At 37.5% G+C, this 24,827-nt stretch overlaps 1 protein-coding gene across 3 annotated transcripts in view; it reads left to right on the forward strand.

Annotated features, from left to right (window-relative positions):
• Nucleotides 1-24,827, forward strand: part of RAPGEF4 (Rap guanine nucleotide exchange factor 4) — a 158,957-nt gene that overhangs the window by 7,930 nt on the left and 126,200 nt on the right. For all 3 annotated transcript variants that reach the window (XR_002047306.3, XM_010406764.4, XM_019290537.3), the window contains exons 2-4: nt 6,758-6,900; nt 7,983-8,071; nt 16,278-16,424. Coding sequence is in view for 2 of the 3 variants with exons in the window: in XM_010406764.4 (XP_010405066.1) it covers nt 6,758-6,900; nt 7,983-8,071; nt 16,278-16,424 (379 nt within the window). In the remaining variant the exon portion in view is untranslated. The remainder of the gene's footprint in view (nt 1-6,757; nt 6,901-7,982; nt 8,072-16,277; nt 16,425-24,827) is intronic.

The following is a 24,827-nucleotide window of genomic DNA, read 5'->3' on the forward strand; positions in this document are numbered from 1 at the left end:
ACCAGAATGATTTGGGTGTGTAAGAGTCCTAGGGAACAGTGTTTAAATAATTTTTTTTTTTTTTGTCAGAGGAAATGAGAGCTGGAATCCCAAAGTCTCTTTAAATTACAATAAAGAGAAGATAATAGTAATTTGAATATTGTTTGAAAGAATCATGATGAGGCTTTACAAGGGAAAGACGATCTGAAATGTGAGTGTTGAAAACAGATTTGGTGATACTACTGTAACAAGTGAAAAGTGCCTTTTGGTGGGAGTTAGTTACCTTTCTTGCCGTTGAAGTAAACCCTTACCTGGAAACAACTTCAGATTAAAAGTAACTTCATTTATATTTAGTGCTTAAGTGTCTCACTACAGGTCTAAAATGCTTTGATAGATCACTGTTACTCCTCTCTTAAACTTTCCTTTCTCAAAGAGAAATTAAAAGTCAAAGAGCCTTGCAGCATTGCCTGGAGCAGAGATCTTCAGTATTGTCCTGCTCTCACTAAGGGAAGATAGTACATTGGTACTGGTATTTTTCTGCATCCTACAGCATTGTTTTTCTGCATGTCAGGAAAGGACAGGAGAAAGTACAGGAAGCACAGAGAAATGATCTGGTTTAAATGGCATTACTTGCTGCTGTCTCCTTGCTCATGTTTCACTATTTTCAAGTACCATTAAATTCACTAAATGGTCCATGGTAGTGGTTACTGGTACTTTGCAGCTCATAGAGTTTGCATCTTTGCATTGATGCTTCAGTTTTAACCCAGCGATGAACTCATTTTATTTGTCTGTTCTAGTGTTTCAGCTGTTTTCTACAAACAGTCTCACCAGTGGAAGAAATAGATCCATCTGCTCATCTTTCATGGGCTGTTCATTGCTGTCTGAATTGAAATACTGCTGTTTTAAAAAGTTAAAAAGATCAAGGGAAGGAAATTCAATGCTTTCATTCATTTGGAGCAGGATTCAGGTTTTTGAACACATTTTGTAGAAATAAACGTTTTAAAATTCTAGCGGCATCTTGGCAGAGAAAGTAAAACCACAAATATTCTGGTTTTTCTTCCTCAACTGTCAAACCCACTATGAGAAAGACCCTAAAAAAAAAGGACATATGATAACAGAGAAAGTAATAGCTTATAATTGGATTAACTTTACAAAAGCAAACCAAAACTCTCCAAGTTGTTCCTTTCTTCTAGGTTAACAAGTCTTTCATAACATACTACATAAACATTCAAATACTTAATCTTAAAAGCGTCAAAAATAGGTTCTTTTATAAAGCTATATATACTGCACGTGAACAGAAATACTTTGCCCATATTGTGTATGTGAAGAATTGTAACAGTTATCCTCTGTCTGTATTTGAACTTCGAGCTTGAGTAGTTTGCAGTTAAAAATAAAAAAGAGAATACAAAAGTAGAATGGCTTGGGATGGAAGGGACCTTAAAGATAGCCGCATTCCAGCCCCCCTGGCCATGGGCAGGGACACCTTCCACTAGATCAGGTTGCTCAGCGTCCCAGCCAACCTGGCCTTGAATACTGCCGGGGATGGAGCATACACGGTCTCTGGGCAACCTGTTCCTGTGCCTCAGCACCCTCAGAATTAAGAATTTATTCCTAATATCTAATTTCAAACTACACTCTTGCAGTTTAAAACCACTGCCCCTTGACCTGTCACTACATGTCTTGTCCCACTCCAGCTTTCTTATAGGCCCTGTTAGGTACTGGAAGGTGCTGTTAAGTCTCCTTAGAGCCTTCTCTTCTTCAGGCTGAACAACAATAACTCTCTTAGACTGTGTTCATAGGAGAGGAGCTCCAGCCCTCTCGTCACTTTCGTGTCCCTCCTCTGGACTTGCTCCAGCAGGTTCGCATCCTTATTATGTTGGAGGTTCCAGAGCTGGATGCAGTGCTCCACATGAGGTCTCATGAGAGCAGAGTAGAAGGGGAGAATTATCTCCCCAGACCTGCTGGCCACCGTGCTTTTGATCCTGCCCAGGATGTGGCTGGCTTTTGGGACTGCCAGCACTGCCAGCTCATGTTGAGCTGAACAGCCTTTTGAGGATAGACTTCAGGCAGATTCTCTTTATAATCACCTTTTACAGATAGGTGAGCAGACATTGTCAAGAAAATTGTTTTATCTCTATAAAATATGTTCCTGAAATCTTCACATCCAGATAAAGAGGGATAAAATAATTTTTTAAAAAAGCCTTATTGACATAATTGAGTAGAAATGTGTAACTAGCATTGATGCTGTCACTTGGATATGTACGCTGTGATGTTGTATTGAAGAAGCAGAATAGTGTTTAGTGTGAAAACGTTACTGCCAGTGTAATCACTTACTATGCTCTGAAGAGGAAAATTAGTACTATAAGTAAGAAGGCATTTTGGGGTCAAACAAAACAGAAGGGCTTGTAGGGTAGTGAAAATAAATTATTCTTGCTTTTCATCCCTTCCTAATAATTTATTTGGTAGCCCTGTTTTGCAGCTCTCGAAGTGCCCCCCTTGCTTTGGCTACAGTGAAATGAGATGTCAGTGCAGTTTGACTTCAAGGTTGTTTTAAATTGGGTGGGGTAGTCTAGGGAGGAGGTGCTTTACTGGGATGGAGTCATAGACTTTCTACAAGGGTGGCCTTGCCTTAAAATGCTTTTACTCTAGCTCATACATCTACCAAACGAGAGCTGAAGAATCTTAATTGATTTAATATAGTTGTTCACACTTTTAGATTAACCTATGGTCCTAATTCCATATGTCAGTCTTGAGATTTCAGGAATGGGTACAGGACAGAAACTTTAGCAGAAAATCCAGTGGTAGCTGAAGACTCACTGAAACGTGTTTTTTGACTTTGTTTGCTCATGGATATGAGATTGTAACTCTGCAGCATCAGCAGTGAAGGGGCACTTCAGTAGCATCAGCATCAATATGACAGGACAGAACAGAACAGAAATAAATCAGCACCAGCAGTAGTTTAGCAGGGGAGGACTAAGCTCAGGGAGACTGAACAACAGTGGTGATCACAGAGAAGTGACGTTAGGTACTCTCATAAGGTATCTGGAAAAATCTTTCCAGAGGCTTTTAGAGCCATATTAGGAGTGTAGGGATATTCCTTGGGATTGACTTTTGCAGCCTGTCTTCCTGTTCTGGGGAATGGTTCCTTTCTGCATTAATACCATTGCCTTTTTTAAGTGTGACTACAGTGAAAATAAAGCTTGAATAATTCTCCATCTGCCATCAGTAGTACTTTTCTATTAATAGATTGAATCATTAATGTTCTAAGGACTATATTACAACATTTGCTGCTTCAGTATTACTCCAAACTGTGCTTTACAAAAAACAAGTTTGCAGTAAGATAGCTGTGATGAAGAAATAAATTTATGTTGTCCTTTCCTGTTTATGTTCCAGGTTAGGCAGCTTGTACTTAGGAAACAGAAAACAAAATTCGGCATCATAAATAGATTAATATTAAGTTAATGATAATTAATGTAATGATAATTACAAGTTATAATGATGATAATTTTATTAAAAGATGCTTTGTAGAAAGTGGTCAAACTTTGCCTGAGTTTTGCAGGCCTGTGAAAAAGCAGTTAATTGATGCCATGGTACATTATTTTCAGTTAAGTAATACTTGGCTTTTGAAACCAGATTCATTGCTATGGATTATAAACACTTAGTAGAAATGAGTTTGAGTGCTACTGATACCACTGTTACACTGCAGTCTGAAATTTTACACAGGCAAAATTTCATGTGCTCCTAAGGACAAGGGCCACCTCAGCTTGGGACACCAAATTGTTAATTCCTTACTCCTAAACACTGAGGACATTTCCCAGGATCTCTGAAAAAAAGGCGTCTTGTTGTCAAACAGGTTGAATCCCAGTTAGTTTTTTATGAATAAGAAATCATGATCTTAACCAAACAGCTAAATCTTGAACTGGGTGTTTGTGCATCTCATTTGAGAGACATGAATAAGGTGCTATTCTGGGGTGCGGTTAAGATTCCTTGCTGGCTGCTGCCCTTTTTTTTTTTTTTTTTTTTAAAACACAGCTGGAAGAGAATGTACCTTTTCTAAGACTGATTAATGGTTAAATCATTCCCTGAAAACCTCTCCCAAATTCTAGCTTTGTTTCCACATGTACTGGATCAAAAAGGGTCCCTTCCCAGTAAAAATATTTGTGGAAATATATTTGCATACAGTAATATTAAATCCAGTATGTTTGGAAGAAAGGTTGTTGGAACAAATGGTTTGCCGTAAAGAACTACTAAGAAGCATTATAAGGAATATAACGATTTTGGGATTACTACTATGTGTGTTACTTAATAGTTTGTTTGCCTTTTCTGGTTTAGAGCATGTCTGTGTGTCTGTCTTCAAAAGCTCACTTTGTGTACTCTGAGTGGAAGTAACTGCTGCTGATACAAAGGGCTGTAGCTCAGTTGTCTACTGATGTAAGCTGCTAGGAACACACAACTTTGACTTTTCCAATATATGTGAGTTTGGTTTCCCGCGGATGTTTTAAACTAAAAAGCATGGCTCAGCTATCTGTGAGAATGCTCATCCTTCCATAGTGACTCACATTACTGGGGCCTTGATGGAGTTTTGTCAGAAGAAAGAGGTTTTCCTGCACTTCATCCGCCTGGCACAGGACACTCCTTGCCACATCAGTGGAGGGCATCGCTGCCCTCACCTTCTTCTGAACTAGATAGAAATGCCGTCCCTTGAACAGCTCTCAGGAAAAAATGTTACACAGCCTATGAGTTAAATCTCCCCCAAACTTGTCCTTTACACAGAATCAGAAGTGGAAAAGGTTTCTGCACTTATGTTTCAGAAAGACCACTGGGACAACAGTGTTGATTAACCTGATGCATACTGTTTTCTGATGCTGTTTCCTTTTTCCATGTCTGACTGCATCAAACTATTAAAACCACTGAACACTAAGATCCTGTAGTCAGTTCTGTGCAAATGAATTGACTGACTCAAATCGAGTGCTATGAGCAGCTGTAGGAATGAAAGTCTCAGATGCAGTTTCTCTAGGAAGAGGGGATTTTCTGAGAATGATCTCACCTTTTTGACTTGTTGGGTATTGCTGTTATTTTTGAGAGTCCATAAATTAAGATAGTTAGTGTTTCAACAGTTAGTGTAGTTGGGTAGGGATCTTGTATAAGTAGATTTTAAATCTGTTTGCAAGCTGCACCTCCTAATCTTCTTAAAAGGGTTTTGACAAGAGAGTTAATGCTTATTAGTACTTGTCAGCTAGTGCACAGTCAAGAAAAAAGAAATGGGTGAAAATCTTGCTTGAAATATTTCAAAAGAGAGCTGTTGTAGTTGATTGTAAGTTTGAAGTGGTAAGAGGATGTCACTGTGATGTAGAAGCAACTGCATACACCAGAGAATTATTATTCTCATCTGTAGTTAATAAGGGTAAATTCGAGTATAAATGAGGATAGAGATTTAATCCCTCCTAGACATAATTTAGTAAGAAAGATTAGAGATACGGAGATTCAATGCAAGTAGGATTTGGCTTTCTTCACTGAGACAAAGATTTGGATTCCTTAAAGTCTTTGATTTCAAAGAGGAATCTTTAAAAAAATCTTGTTGGAAGGAGTGCTTATGCTGTGGGTGTAACAATAAGGTGAATAAAGATATATATTTGTGAACTTAGTCTTTGTTCATTGTAGCTACCTGACTTCTGTTCATTATAAGTTCATCCACTGGTTGAAAGGACATTTTTGTCAGTAAAATTAACTAGCAACATTTGAGTGAGTGATTGGTCTAATGATTACTAACAGTTGTCTCTCTTCTTGTTATGCCCTTATACATGAATAATTTCTGCATATGATCCAGCATGATGTCCTAGGAAAATTCAGTTTCTTCCTGCCCTTAGTGATTGGTTTTTTAATCTGTTATAAAAATTTTTTTCTAATGCTGTCAGCTAGTGTTTGGCTTACCTGCTGATTCATAATGTTTGATAATCACATTTGAAGTGTGTTACAGAGCTAATTCACTTTAGTTTCATAAATATGTAGTAATATGCTGAACCTGCTGAACTGCTGGTATACATGCTACTTTGTTCTAGAGAGTTCTACAATTTTATTTTTCTTGAAGTCTTGTTTTTTTTTAAAAGGTGTTGCTGTCATATATTTTATCTATTTTAAACATTTGAATTAAAACTCTTGACTGTTACCAATGAAAAATTAAGATTCTTGCTTGCATATTTAATTTGTCCAACACTAAGAGACAGAGACTTCATGGAAGAGAATATACTTATTAAAGTTGTCTTTCTTCCTTGCAAGTGAGAAGAGGAAAGTCAGTTTATACTCAGTAAAATGCAGAAGAGAAGCTTGGCTATAGAAGTTACTGTTGGTATCTAATGCTTTCCGTTTAACCAGATAGAGAAAATCTGTTTTGGTCACTGATTCCACAGACCTCTTGTGTGTTTGGACATCTGTTTGTTAATGTTTCCTTACAAACCTAAAACTATATTATCATTCTGAGGTCTTTAGGATAAGGACTGCATCATCATAAATACTTTTACAGTGATGCTACATCAGGACTTTGGTGCTAAGTGGGCTTCTGGACACTGCCTGTGTTGAAATGATAAGAATCATGCTCAAGTTGATAAATGGCGGTTGTTAGGATATCTTGGAAGGGCTTCATTATGTAGTTGTGAAATGCATTTTAATTGGTTTATATTATAGTGTGATATTTAACGCAAACATTTTTAAGTTTGGTGCATGCCGGTGGGGATGTTTCTCTGATAAAGCCCTTGAGAATTTGTCTTTTGTTTTCTTGCAGGCCTTTGGAACGTTCTAGTGAAGATGTAGATATAATATTCACACGACTGAAAGAAGTGAAAGCTTTTGAGAAATTTCATCCAAACCTTCTCCAGCAGATATGTCTCTGTGGATATTATGAAAATCTGGAAAAAGGAATCACATGTAAGACAGTTTCATATGATTATCTGTTTTATGTAGATAAAATTGGGGGTTAGGCTGTGGTTGTCTTTAAGAGATCAATGAGAGCAGAATCAGTGGAATATTTGCAGTCACAGTTGCAGGGCAAGGCAGGACTGAAGTGCTGCTTGCTCTACAAATGCAGTGTGTAGTGAATCTATGGTAACAAGGCATACAGTTGGATGTAAGAGTGCCACTGTTCTGTTGGAAGATTACAGGCCAGTCATTGGACTTAAGCCTCATTCTTCCCCCGTAAATGTATTATTGATCACTTTTGCCAGAGCTTTGTGCTGTCAGGGGCAAAGGTATCAGCGAGGTACACCGCTGATAGCGTGTGGTTTCCAGGCACCCTGGCTAGCACAGGCCAAACCACAGGCAAACTGCTGTGGGGTGCAACAGCTCCGTGCCTGCTCTGGCAGCCCGTGGGCCAGATGTAGGTGGACACCTGTGCTTGCTCTGTGAAGCTGAGATGGAAATAAGTGGTAGTCCTGTGATGGGAATGTGTACCAGGAGAATAACTGATGAAAACCTGTGGTATTAGTAGAGTCTCAGAAACACCTCAGGTAAATCTGGCATGCAGCACTGGGGTTTGCTTAGAGTAACAGGGATTTTGATGCTCTGTAGTCACACAGTTGGAATGCCTGAACATCACAGTCTTGCAGTTGCTGTTCAGCCAGAACTCTTACTGAATTCAGTGGTAGCTGTGTCTGCATTGAAATATTACGGATTTCAAAGGGACATTGTTTAGAAAACCTTTTTCCTTGTTTGTTTTGTTTCTTTGGTTGGTTAATTAACCAAAAGAACAGTAGAGAAGAAGCAAACTGGGGAGAAGAGTGAAGGAGTTCTATGTGCTTTCATTGTTTCCATGGTGTATTGACTAGTTTACTAAAATATGTGCTTTCCAGTGTCATTGGAAATATTACTGTAATAGTAAATAAGTAATCTCATATGGCAAATTGTATAGTCCCATCAGTGACTGCAATAGTACAGTAATATGTGGGAAAATGTTTGTTACTGTTGCTAAACTTAAAGTGATAGCTCTGATTTACAAGATTTCATCTTTCCAGTATTCCGTCAGGGTGATATTGGGACGAATTGGTATGCTGTCCTGACAGGATCACTGGATGTGAAGGTGTCTGATACAAGCAACCACCAGGTAAAATAGATTTTTAATTTAAATCATCCAGTCAGTAGTACAAAGAAAGAATATCACTTTTTATATGATGAGGTAGATAACGACACATTATGTACAGATGTTTTGTCATATCACAAGGATGTATATGTTTCTCTGAGTCTCTTTTAGTCTCAGTTGTCTTTAGTCTAAGGAAGGCAAATCATGCCATTGATTTCAAGAAACTGAAATGTAGTGCTCTGGAAATGGTCTACATTTTAATGTGAAACAGGACTCTTCCATCTTTTCTAGAAGTGCTGTAGAAGTTGTGCTAAAGATCTCAGAGTTGGTAATTCATTCCCTAGAAGTATTTTAATTCCATTCTTGTTCAGAAAGTTCAAACCAAACCCACTAACAGTGCAGTCTAATAACAGCATAATGCAGTCTCCACTGCAGAAATGGGGAAGTATTGTAGTAATAGCAGACTACTGGAACTGCTGCCATGTTGGACAAGAAGCCTATAGGTAATATCTATTCAGTGTTAAGAAATAGAAGAACAAGTAAAATTCTCCCCCAATTTAAGTGGTTTCTCAGTACCTTGGTACTCCTGGATTTATAAAATTTAGAGTAAATAAAAATCCAAAAGGATGAGATACTTCTCCTGGAGTGTGCCATCCATGGTGTCTAAAGTCATGTTGACAAGTCTTGCCCTTGCTGCTTGAGCTTAGTCTTCTGGGAAGGCCTCCTCTCTGTTCCCTGCTCCCATGTTTGAGATCTGTGATTATCCCATGATGTAGCTCAGCATGGGGTTGTACCTCTGATATGGGGCTCGTTGTGCCTTTACATGAGTGGTATAGCTACCCAGGACCTGATAGAGACCACTACCCATTTTCCCCACCTGGATGGAATGAGGTGGTGATTGAATAGGGGATGGTGGTGGTGTATTTTTTGCCCAAAGTTTGGCTGATTGAGGAAATTTTTTTGCTCATAGCAGAAATTGTGGTTTTTTTCACTTTGTTGAGCATTGCATCACCGATGAAATTGGGTCAGAATGCAAGTCAAGGCAGTGTGTGAGTACTGGGTCTTTCTACTTCCTGCAGTAGAACGATAGATGCAAAAGGAACTTCTTTGATATCATTATTTTTAGCAACCTCTTCACTGTACTAAGTAGAGATTGATTGAGAGTATAATTAGCTTAATTTGAGCAATTCTTGGCATGGCCTGGCTGTCATTGGTATTGTCACAATTTGGAACAGTACTGGGCTCTTATGAGACCCTTTTCTGTGCAGATCTAAAGCAATCAGGATTTTCCAGTGTTTGCCAAAAGATGGCACTAAACTGTTGTGAAGAATCAATCTCTTTACTGACTCAGAAAGGAATACATTTGCACAATCTGGATGTTAAATTAAGAATTTGGAGTGTTGATTTGTTCCATTAGATGGAGTATGGAACACTTCAGGTTTTTAATGAATATAATGTAAATATTTTTTTCTGCTTGTTCAGGTTAACTTCATTTTCCTGCCAGTAGGAAGCTATTGAACTACAATTCATGTAATTCTGGTTCTAGAAGTTATATTCTGCAGTTATTTCTTATCTCATGTTTCCTTCTCACAGGAACAACGACCTGAATTTTTACCACTGCCTAGTTGCCACAGAATACAGCCTCACTGCCAAAAGAATGGCAGCCCATATGTTTACCATTCCAGTCTGGATAATTTTGATGTTTGGGGACTCTTGAGTACTATTTGAGCCCAACATTTCCTCTGGTTTTGCTCCAACTTGGTGTTTATACCATGTCCCTCCTTGTACATTCTTGGTCTCCTGCTCATTCTCCTGCCTGTAGCTCCTGGATGTCTGTACTTTCTTGTTGGCATGGTACTGGTCATGCTTGAACTTGAAGTACTTGCTAGCATTCCCTGCCTGCTGCGCTCGCTACAAACCCAGACAATGGAGGAAATATGGTGTTGTATTGCTGTCAGAGCAGCCCTGGCACACTGACTTGGAAGCATTGTGCTCCCAGCTGGGAATGGATGACCAGTGCTTAAGATGTAGGGGTGCTTGTAATGTACCCTTGGAGCACATTTTCCAGTCACATCACCCAGGAGCAAAAGGTTCCTTTGCAAAGTCATAATAATGACTAATTGCTCTGCTGTTACTGTTATACCATAAATGACACTAATGCTAATGAGATATTTTCAGCAGAGCAGAAGAGATGCAGTTACCAGAGTTTAGAAGTTCGTAGACTCATGTAAAAGTACAGGATTATTCCATCTTTCCTAGTAAGAGAGAAGCTAACTTTGTATTTAGGTTCCTGTTGGTTAAAATGTCTTCAGACATGACTAATCGTGACACTGTTAATACTTCAGATAAACAGGAGGTGATGACCTCCTGAGTTTTCTTGCAGCTTGAATTATCCTATGATTATATGCTGATGCTTACAGTGTTAATGTAAATATAGAAAATAAATTCTCTTGATTAAAATTTACAAGTCCCACTTTTGCTAGGTGTTTATCTGTCTGCTTGCGGAACTTAAATTTCATCAAGGCTAGGAATTAATGCATAGTGTAACTCTGTGTTAGCTACTATGTGCTGACTCTCTGTGCGGTCACCTTTGGTGTTGGGTAGCTTTCTCCCATTAGAAGCGCAGTAAGTTATTGCATACTTGGTCCCTACTAAAAGGGTCTTAATAGCCTTTGTTCCTACAGAGGCATGTAGGAACATGTCTTGCACTAGAAATGGTATCTTAATGTACTAATGGATCAAGACTTCAGTGTAGCTAGTGAGGTATTAATTCACACACACACTGGCTGCACATCAGCTTACTGATGTAGATGCCTGTGATTTCTCTCAGAAAATATTAGTAATACTGATTAGCACCAAGTTGAGAATTCTTATAAGCAGAAATATTGATAATAGCTATTATTTGGTATTAGGATAACAGGAACTGTTACATCTACTGATTTAAGTGCTTTAATAGAGACAGACACAGATATTTAGGATCTCATAAAGCTTTGCTTTGATAAACTGGTTTGGAAAAATCCTTTCTGCTTGCAAAGCTGTGTTCTGTCACGAGGGGGCAGTGTTAGAACACCATAGCAAACGCGAGTGCAGGCAGTGCTCGGTACTGAAATGGGCACTTTGAAAATCGTGTTCGACTATTTACCGTACCCACCTGTTATAAAGAGTTTGGCCAGAGAAAATTTCGCTGTTACTGTTAGTTTTGTGAGCTGGTAAAATCTGCTGGTAATTTCATTTGCCATTGGAATGGCTACAGAGATTTGACAGGAGTACTCATCCAGTACATCCTGAGTGGAGTCTGCTTTCTGTGCAAACTATTTATGGATTTTTCTGGGTATTCAGCAATCAAGAAGAGACTGAAGAGGACTTTTTCTAAGGTGAAAACGTCCCACTGTGAATTCCAGAGGTAACTGTAATGAACTGTTTTGGTCTTGCCTGAACTTCTTTGTAACAAATATCCTGATAAATATTGCACTTAAAAATCACAGAAAGACATAGTTTAGTTACCATCAAAATAAACAGAAAATGCAGCCTCTGTAGAATATATCAGAAAGACGTCTTTACCCTCAGTTATGATCAGATTCTGAAATTCATCTTTATTTGGCACTGTTGCCTACCCAATGTTGAGATATCTAGTAACAGAAATTCCTCTTAGAGATATTCCTGGTTTGGTGTTGTCTTAAAAGGCTGACTGCCTTGTGTATGTTTCATTTTTGGACTCTGTTTTGAAGATGAACAGTCTAAGGATGACTGTTGGCAATGTCTCAGAATAAAGCTGGGAATAAATGCATTATGACAAAAGCATCAGTGTTACATTGGTGCCAGATTCTGCAGCACTGCGATTTTCTGAATTAGATTCAGGGCATTTTACCCCAAAGATATTTCTGGTAAACTATGAAGGAATGAAGGGAAGAAAGACAAAGACCAAATAGCAATTTGATCTGCAGTTTTGCTGTATTTTGCCAGCTGAATCATAGTGTGTGCTGAGGCCTATTGCCAGCTTATCTTGCCTATGTTTTGGTTGAGTTTATTTTAAGCAGGTCAGTTTTCAAAAACAGACCAAACTGAACATAGGGCATTGACTTAACAAACAATTACCCTTTTTTAGAAAAGCTTTAAAGGAGGAACCATGAGTGCTTGGATGGTACAGTAGTGTCAGCTGTAAGAAGATGCAGAGGGCTGGGGATGAAAAGCCAAATGAGTTAGTGGGGTTGCTGAGAAGAATGACTGTGAAGAAAGAGGTTCAGATGTTCATGTAAGAAATGGAAGAATTTCACAGCTCTTTGAAACTGAGGACAAAGGAGGTATGTGGTAAGATGAAGTGGCATCAAGGAAAGGGATTTAAACAGGGTAGTAGTCCTTGCAATACTGCTTTCAGCATGTAAGTGCCATTAAGTATTTTGGAGATAACCTATGTGAAGTTGTAACATAGGTTTGTACTGTAGTTAGTAGCGTAAATATGCCTAAGCTAGCTTTAAATTTTTTAGTTTGAGCATGGGAACTGCTGTACTCATTGTAACACAGAGATTGGCTGAACTAATATACTGAGCTGAGAAGCAGAGTGTGTTGGCTCGTGCTGAGCTCCACAGTGTTGTGGTTGTGCTAATTTTGGTTTTGAACTTAGCTTACTGGAAGTTAATATAGAAAAATCATTTCACTTCTCTCTGTCAGGTGACATAGGAAGAAGTCCAAGACATTGCAGATAGCTTTTAGAAGATCAGATAGACAGGTATGGAAATAATGAATGCAGTATTACAGTATGGCTAATCTGAACCATACATATTTTAATTAGGTACTAGAAGAGACGCTGCTCACAGCTTTTGTAGAAGCACAATGCCTCCTTTGAGCAAATAACCTTGTCTTGTGTAAAGAGGGTGGCCTAACATATGTTTGCAAACTGCAATTTTAGTGTGTTCAGAAGGTATTTCTATGTTATTGTTAGAAATAGTTTGACAAGGATGTGTTGTCTGAATGGCTGAAGCACTCAAGTGAAGGTAATGGAACAGAAAAATCACTTCATAGATAGTTTACTTTCATGTATATCCTTGGTGTCTCTGTTATAAAAGGAAATTTTTGCTGGGGACAAACTGAACTGTGTCAAAGTAATAATAAGCAAACTTCTCAAAATGCCAGCTTCTGCAAATCTCCAGTTAAACACAGAGATAGTATGGTCCTAGAGACACAGGTGCAGAGGTGAGATAAAGATGCAAGGTGTGGGAAAATGATGAAATTAAAAACAATCTAGCTACATCAGCTCCCTTATAAACTCAAAATGTTGAACAAACTAAAATTTCAAGGAAATGTCCCCAATCCCTTTGAGCCTAGCGCTAGCAATATTTTTCCCCATTTTCTTCATTTCTCTTCCTGACACCCTGATTTTATTTACACACAGTACAAAAATTGTGTTTGCCAGGTTGAAAAACAGAAGGGGTCACAAGTCAGGGAGGAGGATATGGGATGATCCTTGTGATGGTGGGGGAGGGAATAAATCAGAGCCTTGTTTCTGATTCTCATCCGTTCCATAAAATGGTCTTACAAACTCAATAATGTTTTAGATTGATGAGGGGATCAGGGAAAGGTTTAAGAATGCCTTCCCTGCATGTGTCTCATGTGGCAGTAAGAGTCAGTGAAACTGAATACACTAACAGCCTCTGATTTGAACACTACTGTTTTATATTGTGTACAGAGGGCAGGTAGCAATGGAAGCAATCTCATCTTTATAAGTCTCTAATACTGCCTTTTAAATAGCTGTGTGAATGTTAGCTGGTTAGCAGCCACTAGAACCCCCTGCTGCTTCTGGGATTGCAGAGGGGAACAGCAAACTGAGTTTTGAGCTGCCAGCAATCCTCCTGAAGTCTCCACTGAACAGCAGGAGATTCTTGAGTGTAAGGTTAACAGGCATAATAGGAAACACACCTGATTCCCTAGGAGGCTGGAGATGTATAAATAAGGGGTAGTGAGAAAATGGGGCTCTGAAGCCTTGAAGAAGACGTATAGGCCTGCACCCCAGCTGGCTGTGAAACTGCATCTCTGTGGAGAATAGTGGTGGCTTGGGAAAAAAAATCTAAAAGAACTTGATGGAAGCCTGGACTTCCCTTTAGTGAATGTAGATAGGACCGTTCCAGCCTCTTGGCCTAACACCCCACAGTGTTAATTTATTTCTCAAGCTTAACAGCTGCCTCATCAGAATTTATCTTATAAAGTCATTTCTTAACCAACACTGGTCCTTTTTTCTTCTCATGTTTGTTCTGTCATTAGAGGTTATTCTTTAGGGTTGTAAACAGAGGAGGTGAAATGTTTAAAATTATTTTATTGTTTGAAGGGAGGGGAGAGACTGAGAAAGAAGTTAGAATATGTAAACAATGTTTATGATTCACCTACAGGAAAAGTTTCTTTTATGCCAGGCTGTTTGGTTGTCCTGCCCTGAACAGGGCTCTTTTATCTTAACTTTCTGAATAGGATTGAGAATAATATATTAGATATCTGGAGATCAAATTTTGTGTGAGCAGTAGGCACATTTTCTTTGTAGCTCCTTTGAGTGCAGTTGTGAGTATTGTAGCATGCATAGAGTGTTCAGCTCTGAAATGTAAGCTTGGGAAGGCAGATTTCAGTGTATAACCTGTATTATAGTTTATAGAGACTTCTATTTAGGTGCCTAGGTGATCATTCTCAAATATACTTTCTTTTAAACAAAACCTGTTCCTATTTCCTTCGTGGAAAATTTATTTCTGACAGTTGGTAAATTTTTCCTAGATCTTCTCTGAGACATAATTGATTCTGTTTTCCTGAACCCACAATTTTATGTGGTTACATCTGTGTAAGAGCAATCTGCTGTGGTTCAGAGAATTGGACTATTATGGACTTTTGTCTTTGTATTGCAATTATAAAGCTACTAACTTGATTTTAATAACATTTGCCTATTATGACTTATTAGATGCATGGAAGGAAAGCAGTGCAATTCTAAAACCAGAAAATGATGCTGAAATATGCTCATGCATCTCTCCTGGATTATCAGCCACAAGGACAGCCAAAGTTTCTGCTTTGATTTTTGTAGATGTTGCATGAATCCTACATTTTAGAATTAAACTATATTTCCCATGTTGTATCAAGTTAGCATGTGTTTTTATATGTTTATATGTAATTGTCTGTGTGCATATATGATTTCCTTTGTTAAGTGCAGTTTGTATGATTTTAAATTTTTTATGCTGTTGCTAACTTTTTAAAATTACTTAACAGACAGTCAGATAAGGTCCACCTTAGAAAATGTGGGTGTTCAGCTTCAAGCCTGTGATCAGGAACAAAGCAACTTGTAAGCTGAATATAGAACATGTATCTAAAGATCTTGATTCAGCAAGTTGTTTAATGGCTAGTAGTCTAATTTTTTGTCTGCAGTAGCTCATAATTTTTTTTGGAACTACTATAGAGGAGTTCCTGGCCAAGGGAGATTCATTTAGACATCATTTAGAAAGGCATGTGCTCATATAAACTCCTTTGAAGTGGACTTTGCTGCTTGTTTGGGACCTTTCTTAATGCTCTGTACATGGATACAGCTTTTCCAGGTTGTTTGAACTTTAATAGTTTTCTTGAAATCCCTGATTTATGTGAAAATAATTTTTTTTTGGTCTAGTAGTTAATTGGCAAGCATCTATTAACAACTGAAAGATTTGCTGGCATTTTCAACAGAAGGGCCAAGAGTTGGTTCAACTGTAAAAGTGCATTGCATGTACAATAGAGAAATGCATTATAAATACAAGAGGATATTATAATAGAAATTTATGTTTACTGAGAAAACATAACAGGCAAATTTTCTTTCTGATGAGGGTAGGCTGTGTAGGACAGAAATTTATATTCTGAGATTGCATTTCTGATTCTAGTTACCTTCTCATCATGAGATTTCTAAAGATCTCATCATCACAGCAGTGTTTAGAGATGGATGAACAGAGATCATAGTTTTTTTCTAAAGGTGAAAGTGATTCTTGTGTTCTCAGATTTGCAGACAGAAATATCTACTTCAGCTGATGGTCACAGAAAACAGAAGTCCCACTTGTTTCCACATTAAAGCTTCCCATGTTGTTAATCAGCATATAGGTTTTTTTCCTTGTTGGTGACAAATTAATTTTCTTTTTAAGTGGATTGCTGAAGAATCTTAAGGCCATGCTATTAGAAAATATGACATAAAGACTCTCAAAACATCCTGAAATCTTTAATGTGTCCTTTTTTTTATTATTCAAAGGATGCTGTGACAATATGCACCCTTGGAATAGGAACTGCTTTTGGAGAGTCCATTCTGGATAACACTCCTCGGCATGCTACCATCGTTACCAGGGAATATAGTGAGCTCCTTCGAATTGAGCAGAAGGACTTCAAAGCACTTTGGGAGGTAAGTTCAGATTTATTTGCAGTTAATGCAGAAAAAAATTACTTAACCTTGAAAGTATTTGTAATATAGCATGAAGACATTTATACCATAAGCAAAGTATAATTTTTTAAAATTAGTTCAGAAAAACATGAAAGTTTTTACTTTAGTGCTGCATATTATGTATGTTTACATACTCCTGTATTTCTTTCTTGTGGGCCTCTTGTAACAAAATAACTTAGGTGAAATTTCTGGTAAAATTTACTTGTATACTGCAGGTGTTGCTCTCTTAGCCTTAAACTTGCTTTTATTGGTAGCATTTATGAGGAAAGTCTGTTCTTATTATACTCTGAAATTTTAAATTATTCTCCTTAACTTCTGTCTCATCACCAGCTCTAAGGGGTTTAGAATTTGCAGATGAATCAAGATCACTTAAAAATTAACTTACTGATTATATGTGAATTCCCTTAAAACTTTCCTTTGTGGAGAACATACTGCTGAGGTTCTTCATTCTGTAATCTGTGTACTTTGGCATCCATGCAGAGAAGACTTCATCAATATGTTGCTGTGCAAAGTTACTGAGCTTGAATCTGCATTTTTGCAAGCATTACATTTGATTTGAAAAGTGTTGTGGGAATTGGAAGGCATCTTGTTGGCCTGGCCTACACCATTGCCAATTTGCACTGCTAGCTGGCTTGAAATGGTGACTGTGCAAGTGTAGGTGTTGGGCAGAGCTGCCAGATGGTGTGAGTGTCCTAAAGTTGCAGGTCTAGGGACACTAACTGTATTTAAGAAATAGATGCTGGTTCTAACATTTTAGTTCGGCTTCTAACTAGAGATGGTTTTTTTTTTTTGCTTTCTCATTTCCTGACAAAGAGCAGTATTATACTCCAAATAATTGTCCTAAAGCAGTTCTAAAGTCAAATCCACAGCTATCTACACTGATGGAGGAAACAGCACTTCCATCACCTGCTTACAAATATGTTACCTTGAGCATAGTTAATGGTGCAGCGTGACCAAGGCATGAGAGACCACTGTGTGAATGAAAGATGCTTGCCATTGAATGCCCTGACAATATCAGATATCATTCTTTGAATTGCATAGCCGTGATTTGTACTGTTTTTTGGCAAGTTCTACAGCTAAAATAAAATGCTACTGAAGTTTTGCAGAAAATTTGAAGTATTTGACAAGGCAATATTTTTTTGCAGTCTACAATTTTTTTTTCTCTGCAGCAGCTGCATTGTAGTTTTAAGCCTTGGCATTAAAAGATGAAATATGCCAGTGGTCTCATCTGTTTTAACATATGCAGCACTTGCCAGTAGTCAGAAATTTGATAATGTAGACAGTGCTTTACAAGATAATGATGGGGAGAACAAATCCAATTGTAGGTTTGTCTGGTAACATTTTTTTTAAAAATTCATTTTTAATTGGTATAAGCACAGTCATTTCTGCCATGCATATGAATTTCCTGCTAAGCATTCAGAGATTGTTGTTCTCTTATCAGGATTATTGGGGGAGTGGAGGTTTCCTTTTAAAAATATTCAACCTTATAACATATTCAAAGTAGTTTTAAAACAAAAAATTCAACAATATTTGCTCTTTAATCACTAATACAGCTTTGTTTCTAGCACTTTTGATGATTTTGCAGAGTTTTTTGATGAGAGATGCTTTTGGGAAAGGTCACGTGTGTTAGAAGTACTGGAGTGATCATAGGCAGCTTTAGCACACATCTTGTGTGTTGCAGTGTTTATGAAATTGGGCTGTAGAGCAGGTCACAAATGCTGCAGGTGTCAGTCACAGACCACAGTTTAGATTTGTGGCGGTTCTTTGCCTTTTGTGCCATTTTACAGTGAACTTTTGATATATTTTGGTGTGCTTTCTTTCAAGAAGGCTATCTCTGTGCTCTCAGTGAGTGGAAAATTGTTCCATGAAATACAGCTTTGCTGGTTGGTCGGAGATATAATAAAGTTGTTCATTTTTTCAAGATAATATTTATTTCCTTGCAATCTGCTAATCACAGAGTCTGCATAACCTGCAGCTAATGTGTGATAAAACAGAGAACGTTTAAAATGGACAGAAAATTATGTAAGAAAATTTTGCCAAAATACATTAGCAGTAGCACCAGTAGTATATTGTTATTAATATTATTGTTACCTGAAGAAAAGTAAATAATTTTCTAAAGGGAGACTTTTTTAATGTTTTAGTTGCTGTGTTGCTCTTTTTGCCTTATCCTGAGATTCATATATCTTTGCTGTGACGAAGTCTGTATGGGGAAACTGTTACTGTTACATGCCATTCAGATTTTAATTGTGTTTAATGAAGACCCACACAGATCACAGATATTTCATGTATATGGTACCCTGGAAAAATGGGGAAAGGCAACAATGTCAGTTCATTACAGTCCAGATATTGTAAAAGCTAAAATCTACTGCATGTAAGTTCAGCTCTCCACATAATGAGAATTTAATTCATGACAGAAGTCATTTATTCAGAAGAAAATGTTGAATAATTCCAAAATAATGGAATACTGTAGTATAAGAACAACCTAAATAAATTGTAGGGTTACAGCTCTTAAAATGGTTACTGATTTTATGTATGTAGGATTTTTATGGTTAATAATGGAAGTGCAAAGATACATTTTATATATTATTTTTTCATTTGTTTGTTTTTCCCCAGGAAATTCATTTTTGGGAAAATTTACTTTATTTCCTTGTTTTGAGGGAAAGGACAAGTCAAAACTCCATTAACCAAATAAAGATTTTTGGCCTACAGAGCAAAGAAAATCAATATTGCAATTCTAAATATTTTTTCTTATTTTTAGATTGTGAATGTAATCTTGGAAAATGAACCAACAGAAATTGATTCAATATTGACTTTAATTTACTGTGCAACTAATCTGAAATGCTAGGACTAGAAGCTATGAACTAGCCTTCTTAACAGTAAAAATTTGTTAATACTGAAACCTACTGATGAAGCTCACATTTGCAACAAATACTTTTATACCTCAAGTCTGTGCAGTTCTTGGAAAGACAGGTACATATCCGTTTATGCCAGCTATGAAACTTCCAGTATATATCCTGGAATGAGATTTTAGGAGAGAGAAAGATTATCCATTTTAATTATTTCTAAGTTTAGAAAGAATTTTCAGAATCTCTGAAACTTCATATTGTGAATTTGCAGACTTTTCTGATTTTTGTTTAAATTGAAATGTAACTTACCCTGTATTAGCTGTATTGCTCTAAGAAGCAATTGTATTGGTAGAATGATTCCCAGATTAGATACATTTTATTGATGTATTTAATGCACAATATACAGCAAAGGTATTAATTTCTATGTACTCTTGTAGTTGGGTCTATACCTGAACAAAAGAGACAGCTGCTACTAAACTGACTTCTTTCTTTTTTTATCAGTATTAATCTGTCAGTTTTATAAATTTAAGTATTCTTTGAGGAAAAGATAGGATATTCTTTATCAAAAATGCACAAGATGCCTTCTTTAATACATGCAGCCTCATATTCAGTCACCCCTTTAAGTACAGAAGGATTTTCTATGACCTTCATTTCTATCAGTTGGGGAATGCTGGTCAAAACAAATGACATTGTCCTGATAACAACAATTACCAGTTAAAATGGGCCAGTCTTTTCTCTAATGACTATGTCTGTTGAAGTAGCATCCTGTTGGGGAACATCTGTTGATCTTCTCTGCTTACTCATCCTTGCAGACTCGTTGTCTATCAACGCTGTTACAGCAGATTAAAGATGGTGAAATCTCACACTGGATTCTCACACAGCTGAATACTGTTCCCTGATGAAGGACCAGTAGGTTGTGGGAATCACTGGTGATGTTCCTTTGTGCACTGATTATCCCTGGCTTTGGTGTCTGAGGAGCACTAACAAACATGAAAAATGTAACTCATTACTGTTGTAACACTGTAACACTTCCAAGGTGCCCTGTGAATCTATAGGAAAAAATACTGTTTGTGTTGATAAGGGCTTGCTTTCCTTCCTTAGCATGTGTGATTGTGGTGCTAGCTATCTTGTCCAAAAAAACTATTTCAAAGCACAAAGGAAAATACATCCAAAAATAAACATGAAAGCAAAAGGCTACACATGAGGAGCTCTGTTCACGCACATCCTCTTGGGTCACTACCTTGCTCCACCCCTAATAACTGGATTCTTTTAAACAGAGTGGGAGGGAAATGAATGCATTTGAGCAGTGTGATCATGCCAGGAGTTCTCCATAGTTCATCCTCAAGCTTTGTCCTTTCATGCAGTTGCAAACTGATTCAAATGCAGACAGGAAGGGAGTGAATCTGCTGAGAGGTGACTTATTTTTAGAGGTCTTTCCTACCACAGTGTATTACTCAGCCTTCCTTGGATAACATACAAATAACCAATTTCCTTTTGTGTGGAATAAGATTGTGTTAGAAGTTACTGAACATGCCTTGAGAAACACTTGAGTAAATGAAGAACTGCTATTACTTCTGTATGCAGTAACTTTGGAGAGAGAGAGAGACTTGGCCCCTGTAAGGTCAGAATGAATTTTTTTTTAAATTCATATTCAGCAGCACTTGCACATCTTGTAAACTGATAAACTGTAGTGTAATTTGCTTCCTGCTTTCATCCATTCGACATTAATCAGTAGCCCTCAGCAGACTGAACTGCTCTGTAATGATAGCTTTGGGAGAAGCAGCTTTCTTACTGCCTCTGTTTTCTGAGCACTGTGAGCTCTAGGTTTTAATGAGCTAGTTTAAAGCCAGATTTGTCAGAACAGAAGTTTTATACAGTGTTTCATTGGAATGCCCTGTAGGAAGTACATGTATGAAAGGGTCTGCTGTAGCACTGTTCTGTGGGGCTTCTGAATAAGGCTTAAGTTCATCACAGTTGGGACTACAGCTCTCCATGTATTTGTATGGAGTATCAGTTTGTCACTTTAAGGTGTATCTAATCACACCTCTCATATCAAGGTATAATATCATTTTATGCCTCATTTTATACCCTGGGATTATGGCAGTAGGAATTACAAAGGCGCTGTAAAAATACACTAATGAAAATAAACATGGAAGGATTTTGCTTTGTTTTTATCCATTTGGTCGTATTGTAAGTGCATTATTTATCAAAGCACATTACTGCATCTCGTGTGGTATTTTGCAGTGTAATGCAGTAGGCAGCGTTTCAGAGAGGCAGCCTTTTCCTTGTCTTAGGCTGCTGGAAAATACATGTTGCATTGTTACTTGAGAATGTATTTGCTTCTTTCTCTAGCAGACTCCTGAACACTTTAACATGTTTAAGGAGCATTAGGAATCTCACGTAAATGTCAGTACTTTCTAATACACCTTTTCACCAATGAGTATTCCATACCAGAAATTCTTTCCAGTTCATTTGAGTGAGAGATTAAATTTGATCTGAGAAATGAAATATTGGAAGGGGGGAATCAAAGAAAAAATCAGATTCATGTCCAGCCCCTAAACTATCAGCTTGATTTATGGTGTACCGCTCTGCCCATTTATTGCCCGGTAATCAATTGCAGAAGTGTCTGCTCTGATTTACTGATTTCCCATAGGCAAACATACTAGAGGTATAAAACTATAGTTAATAAAATACAGAATATTTAGCTTTGCAGGATGGGTGATCATGTGTTTTAAAATAGTGAAGTGCTTGGAGCCTCACAAAAGTATAAAAAGATGGTCATGGAACACGTGGCTGTCTTTACCCGCTTCATGTCCCTCTCTCTATTGACTGCTCAAATGATTCCTTGATGATTTGTCTCTCTAATGGGATTTTATTAGAGAAATGTAAAAGTGATCAAATTGTGGTAGCCTGCATTTTCAATGTAGCTGGAATACTGTGTTCACCAACCTCCCAAATAGCCGTCTTGTCAGAATAATAACATTATTCCATGTTATCAGACACAGAATACAACACAGAAGGGAGACGTGGAAGGACCCAAGTGTGTGGAATCTGTTGCCTTATGCTGTCTGCAAATCTTCAGCTGATAACCCATTCAAATTTTTATGCAAAGACACAGAGCTAGTGTGAGAGACATTGAAAATGGAAGTGAGGGTAGGCAATTTTTTTTTTTCCCTATAGGAGCACATGGAAGGAGGAGGAAGATAAAAAAATCCCTGTGCCCAGTTTTAGAATACAACAGTAAACATAGAATTGACTAGATGTGAGCAAAGCTTTGAAAATAGATAACATCCCACCTTCGTACTTTCTGTGTTAATACCAGGAAAGCATGCAAGTGAGTAGCAGGGAAGGATTCCAGAGTTGTTATTATACCAAGAAAAAGTGCCAGATAGCGCTCCCAGTGTTGCTGGTATGAATTGAACATATTTCAAGTGAATACAGCACAACTGATTTTAGTACACGTGGAGCCCCATAGGAGCAGATTCTGGCCTTTAGTGCTGCTGTTATATTGGTTTTGATCATCTTTGTAATGTGCTTTTAGTTTTTCTTCCTCTTGTTTTGCTTTGTCAGACATTTCTAATTTTAATGAGTGATGCTCTAATAGAGCAGATTAAATGAGCATGAAACAGCATTTAACCCTCAGTAGCCAAACATGTATCAGAACCAGCCATGTTTGTCAGCATAGCAACACGGTGACTGCTGCTTTCATTTGGTTGTATTAATCACTTTATATTTTAAGAACAGATGCAGATTTTGTGAATACGGTTTATGACAGTGTATCTCCTAAGGAAACCTTCCTGGCCACTGGCAGTGGAAAAGCTTATCTAGGAACAAGATTTTTCACTTCAGTAATGCAGCTTTTGTATTTGTGTTATATGTACTGATGAAAGTGTACAAGTGTTTTGGTAGAGTCTTGCTATGATAAATCCTTTGCTAAATAATGGCATTGTGACTGAAAAATTCATAATCAATAGTTGTCTGCTCTATTTCAGATAATTTATTATGCCATTATTATGATATTTGATGTTGTCAGTGAGGCAGAATTCTTGCAGAAGATCCAGTTAGTTTTAACTCTGAGTGTCCCTTTCTTTGTTGCTATCCTTGGTTTAAGGTGACAGTGGCACTTCAGACTGAAGTGCCCTTAAGCAACTGAAAATACTGAAAAATAACAAGCTGATTGGAAGGGCCTGATCCTTCCTTGTGTCTCTCTGCAGCAGACTTTCCTGTTGCATGTTCTCCTGTGTCATCCCTACATCTGATTTGCATGTCAGTCTCACGGTTTATTCTGAATCAATTTCAAAAGCAACATTTTGTGACTCTGTCACTGATCACTGTGCAGAGGTGGAATAGGACTGTGTAGATGTGATTTCTCTTAAACCATCCTACCGTGTAATTTCTCTTAGGTGCTATTCTGTTTCACTGTAATATTGACCATCAGCTTGAACCCCCTGTTGAATCCTGTCATACCAGGCACTGTGCAAAAATATATTGTCATTCCTATTTATAGTCTCTATAAATGTTTATATGTTCATTAGCACTTCAAAAGGTCTTAAATAGTATTGCAGAAACTTGACTTACTTGAGGTCACTTCTTGGAGAAAAAAGAATAGAAACATCCAGAAAGTATGTCAGTCACCCTGTTAAGTAATGCCTTTATTGGTTTTCTCATATTTTATCATGGTTAGAGGTAAAGTTGAAAAATACAAACTCATCCGATTTCCAAGAAAATAAAGTATTTTGATTAATTCTTAAAATATTTAAATTACAGAAGAACATCTGACAAACTGAAATGTATACACTTAAAGTCTGCAGATGTTTTTCAGGCTGCAATTTTTCTTGGAAGCTTTACTGCCAAACTTGCACTTTCTATAACCAGCTTTTTTATTAGCAAAGAAAGTGCTTTTCATCCTCAGCAGATTGTATTATTAAATGTGGTATCTCTAAGCATGATGTGCTAAATGGCAAAAACATATATTGCAAAACACAACTGGGAGCTTATGAATATTATTTCAGGAAACAAACTTCTGGTCTTTCATTAGTTCATTTTTATTAAGTAAAAATGTCTTTCAGAAGAATCGTAACATTTGAAGCTTATAAAATAGATTCTGGCTTTTTCCCCAGATGTACTTTTTACTATCAAATATGTTTCTCATTCTTCTCTGTCACAGAGAGAAAAAAAAGCCTAACAGAATTATGTTTTTTCAGATATGTGTGCATATATAATCTGCTATCTATCTAATATGTATTGTGTGTGTATATGCTACAAGGCAAATTTAGATTTGCCTTGTCAAACTTCTGTGTCAGATTGCCTGGAGCTTTGGTTCTAGCTGCGTTTGTGGTTGGCAGTGTCCTTTCCTGCCTTAAGTGGATACCGAAGTGATCAACTGCATAGGGCTTTGCTTACACTTCTCAACTTCTGGATTTAACACAGACCATCCTTAACCGTGGGGTCATATTTGAATGGGTTATTTCAGAGATCGACCCTTTCTGATCTTCTGGTTGGTGTTACCATCTCAGTC

The sequence above is a fragment of the Corvus cornix genome, chromosome 7 (genome assembly GCF_000738735.6).
Source record: "Corvus cornix cornix isolate S_Up_H32 chromosome 7, ASM73873v5, whole genome shotgun sequence".
NCBI lineage: Eukaryota > Metazoa > Chordata > Aves > Passeriformes > Corvidae > Corvus > Corvus cornix.